At 38.9% G+C, this 2,690-nt stretch overlaps 1 protein-coding gene across 1 annotated transcript; it reads left to right on the top strand.

Moving 5' to 3' along the window:
- The first annotated feature begins 1,275 nt into the window (after positions 1-1,275).
- LOC118327184 (WAS/WASL-interacting protein family member 3-like) lies at positions 1,276-2,684 on the top strand. The gene is made up of 4 exons (XM_035660452.1): positions 1,276-1,455; positions 1,936-2,097; positions 2,182-2,328; positions 2,416-2,684. Exons 1-4 carry the CDS (start codon positions 1,453-1,455, stop codon positions 2,467-2,469), a joined length of 366 nt encoding a protein of 121 aa, XP_035516345.1. The 5' UTR covers positions 1,276-1,452; the 3' UTR covers positions 2,470-2,684.
- The last annotated feature ends 6 nt before the right edge of the window (positions 2,685-2,690 follow it).

Here is a 2,690-nt window from a genome sequence, read left to right as displayed (position 1 = left end):
GGGGAGCAGATAAAGAAGCATTATTACATTAATATAGGGCTTTGATGAAAGACACTTGGGACTATGGTTGCAGCAGCAAAAAGTTACCTAGAGAAACTTGACAGGATGCAGTAGATAGCATTAACATTTGGTTTGGGAGCAGTTAAACCCACACTTATTAATGCACTGTTTGTTGAATCTAATGAATTATCATTACAGTTGAGGAGAACTTATGTTATCACTTACATAATGGATTAAAATTCGGGGGAAGAGGAAATAGTAATTTAGTTCAGAACCACTGGGAATGAACCTGAACTTCATCAGGTAAAGGTTTAGAATGGGAAATTCATTAGAAAGTAAAACAGTACAAATTAGGCACTATACAACACAGTCCAGCAGTTATCAGTAGAAACATTTCACCTTGGATATTTCAACAAACCAAAGTAAATTTACAAATATTAGAGAAGAGAGTGGTCAACCAGAAATTTTAATATTGGGAATCTGGCTCAAGAAATTATAATTAGCAATATATTTACAGATGGTTAAAACACTCAAATAATGAACATGTAGGCGTGGGAATATACATTCCAGAGTTCGATAAGGGGATTACTAAAAGAATAAGTTATCAGTATACACAGCAGATATGACAGCGATAATCATCAGTCTTCAGTGGGTAGAGGAGGTCGAACCAAGTTGTCATATGTTCAAATTCAGCAGCCACATTACAAAGTATTCAATCAGGACAAACAGATGATCTACTGATGGAAATATATATGATTTTACTGAATATACAGCAGCTCTGTATAGATGTTAATTTCTGTTGGATACCAGCTCATGTAGGAATAAAGGTAAACGAGGTTGCAGATAAACAGTTCATTAAATAAAAATGATAATGAATGAATAATATATATATATAATAATACATCAGTGAATTGTGATATCTTATATATAGCCTAAATATGGAATAATGACATTAAGGGTAGAGACTATTGTACAATCCAAAAGTCTGTCTTAAAAGTAGAAAAAGGAAAGGAAAGAAAATGTAATCTCATCAAGGCTGAGATGAGGACATACAGGATTAAATGCGATAAATGTGTAGAAACTGTTGGTGGATGTGTGAAGAGAGGGATAAACCAACTCAGATTTAAAGATCTGTTGACTAAATATTAACAAGAAACGGGCCTAAAAAACATTATAAACTTTATAAACATTATAAAGTCATGATGTTACACTCCGATACAGTAGGTGGCGGTATGCACCTTAACGTTGGTTTGTAGCCCTTCAGTAGACCAAAGAGACGAAAAAAAGAAAAAGAAACAGAAACAGAAGAGGAGACAGAAGAAAGGAAAACGGATGTTATTGTTGTTGTTATCTTTAGAGAGTAATTTGCTGCTTCTACAGATCTGTCTTTGTCCCGCCCTGCTCTGTTTCCGTCCACTGCTGGATCTTGATTCAGGACAGGAGGACTGACAAATGGTAAGCGGAAGAGGCAACGCATGGTACACATGTGCACTCATCCCTACTGGATGATCTGGTGCCACTTATCTAATTCTGTTCCAAAACTATGAATTCCTCTCATTTTAATTTGATATATTTCATATATAGTCACCTCACCTGATATAGAAAAGTTTATTTTCACGTGAATGCAGCACAGCAACCTAGTTATGTTGGGCATCTTTGCTCACTCTCTGTAGCATCATACTTGCACAGAGGAAGAGATTGGTGAGTGATGATGGCAGGTATCTTCCCTGGGACTAAAGGCAGAGTCTGCAGGTGGATGCTGGGGTGCTCTATCATCATCATCATCATCATCATCATTATTATTTATATTATTATTATTATTATTATTATTGTTATTAGAAAGGTCAGTCAGGAAAGTCACTGTCAGGCTAGTGCAGCAGGTCCATCCTGGATACAAAGTGGGACTTTCACTAATGTCAGTTTTCATACATTTAGGCCACAGCTCCTGCACCACCACCACCACCACCCCCTCCTTCACTCTGTACAAACCTGCCCGATAAAAGCAGGTCTCCACCATGCCCTCAACATGCTGCAATACCATTTGAAACCAGCCCTCCAGTCCAAGAGACAAGTCCTTCATCAGGGACTCTACAAGAGGTAAGTGTCTCCTCCACAATCAGGAGTTATGTTGGTGTGAGACTTCTTAAAGCTCTTCTCACTGTGAAATCCCCCAACATCCAGATTTCACCAGCTACACAACAGCTACCAGTGGAAAATGGGCTCCAGGGTCCACCGTCAGAAGGAAAAGACAATCCCTCTGATAGTGAAGATAAAAGCGGTCCAGTGCAGGAAACTGACCCAGCGCCACAGGCACTAAATGGCATACTGGTAAATCAAACTCTTTTTTTTCTTCTTTTTTTTACTTTCCATATCACATAAAACACAAGATGATGTTAATTTTCTTTCTGTCTCAAGATGACAGAGCAAGATGGAGCAGACACTCAGATGGACGAGGCTGGAGAGGACTAATTGCACTGAAGCACTTTAGTTACTGAAAGGTCCAATGTGTAAGATTTAGTGGCATCTAGCAGATGCAGATTGTAACTCACCCTTACTTTACAAGCGCGAGGGAGAAACTCTGGTGGCTGCGAAACACACAAAGAATGTGAAAGGCCTTACCTAGAGCCAGTGTTTGGTTTGTCTGTTCTGGGCTACTGTAGAAACATGGTGGTTCGACATGGCGGACTCCA

Source organism: Morone saxatilis, unplaced genomic scaffold, assembly GCF_004916995.1.
Source record: "Morone saxatilis isolate NCDOM2014 unplaced genomic scaffold, NCSU_SB_2.0 Contig17, whole genome shotgun sequence".
In the NCBI taxonomy this organism is placed as follows: domain Eukaryota; kingdom Metazoa; phylum Chordata; class Actinopteri; family Moronidae; genus Morone; species Morone saxatilis.
The sequence above is the reverse complement of the archived record's forward strand: the minus strand, read 5'-3'. Positions and strand labels throughout refer to the sequence as shown.

What these genes read in the sequence shown, in the direction of transcription:
- LOC118327184 (XM_035660452.1), top strand. An exon ending in CATCAGGGACTCTACAAGAG is followed by an intron (nt 2,098 to 2,181) that starts GTAAGTGTCTCC and finishes CCCAACATCCAG; the next exon opens with ATTTCACCAGCTACACAACA. An exon ending in AGGCACTAAATGGCATACTG is followed by an intron (nt 2,329 to 2,415) that starts GTAAATCAAACT and finishes TTCTGTCTCAAG; the next exon opens with ATGACAGAGCAAGATGGAGC.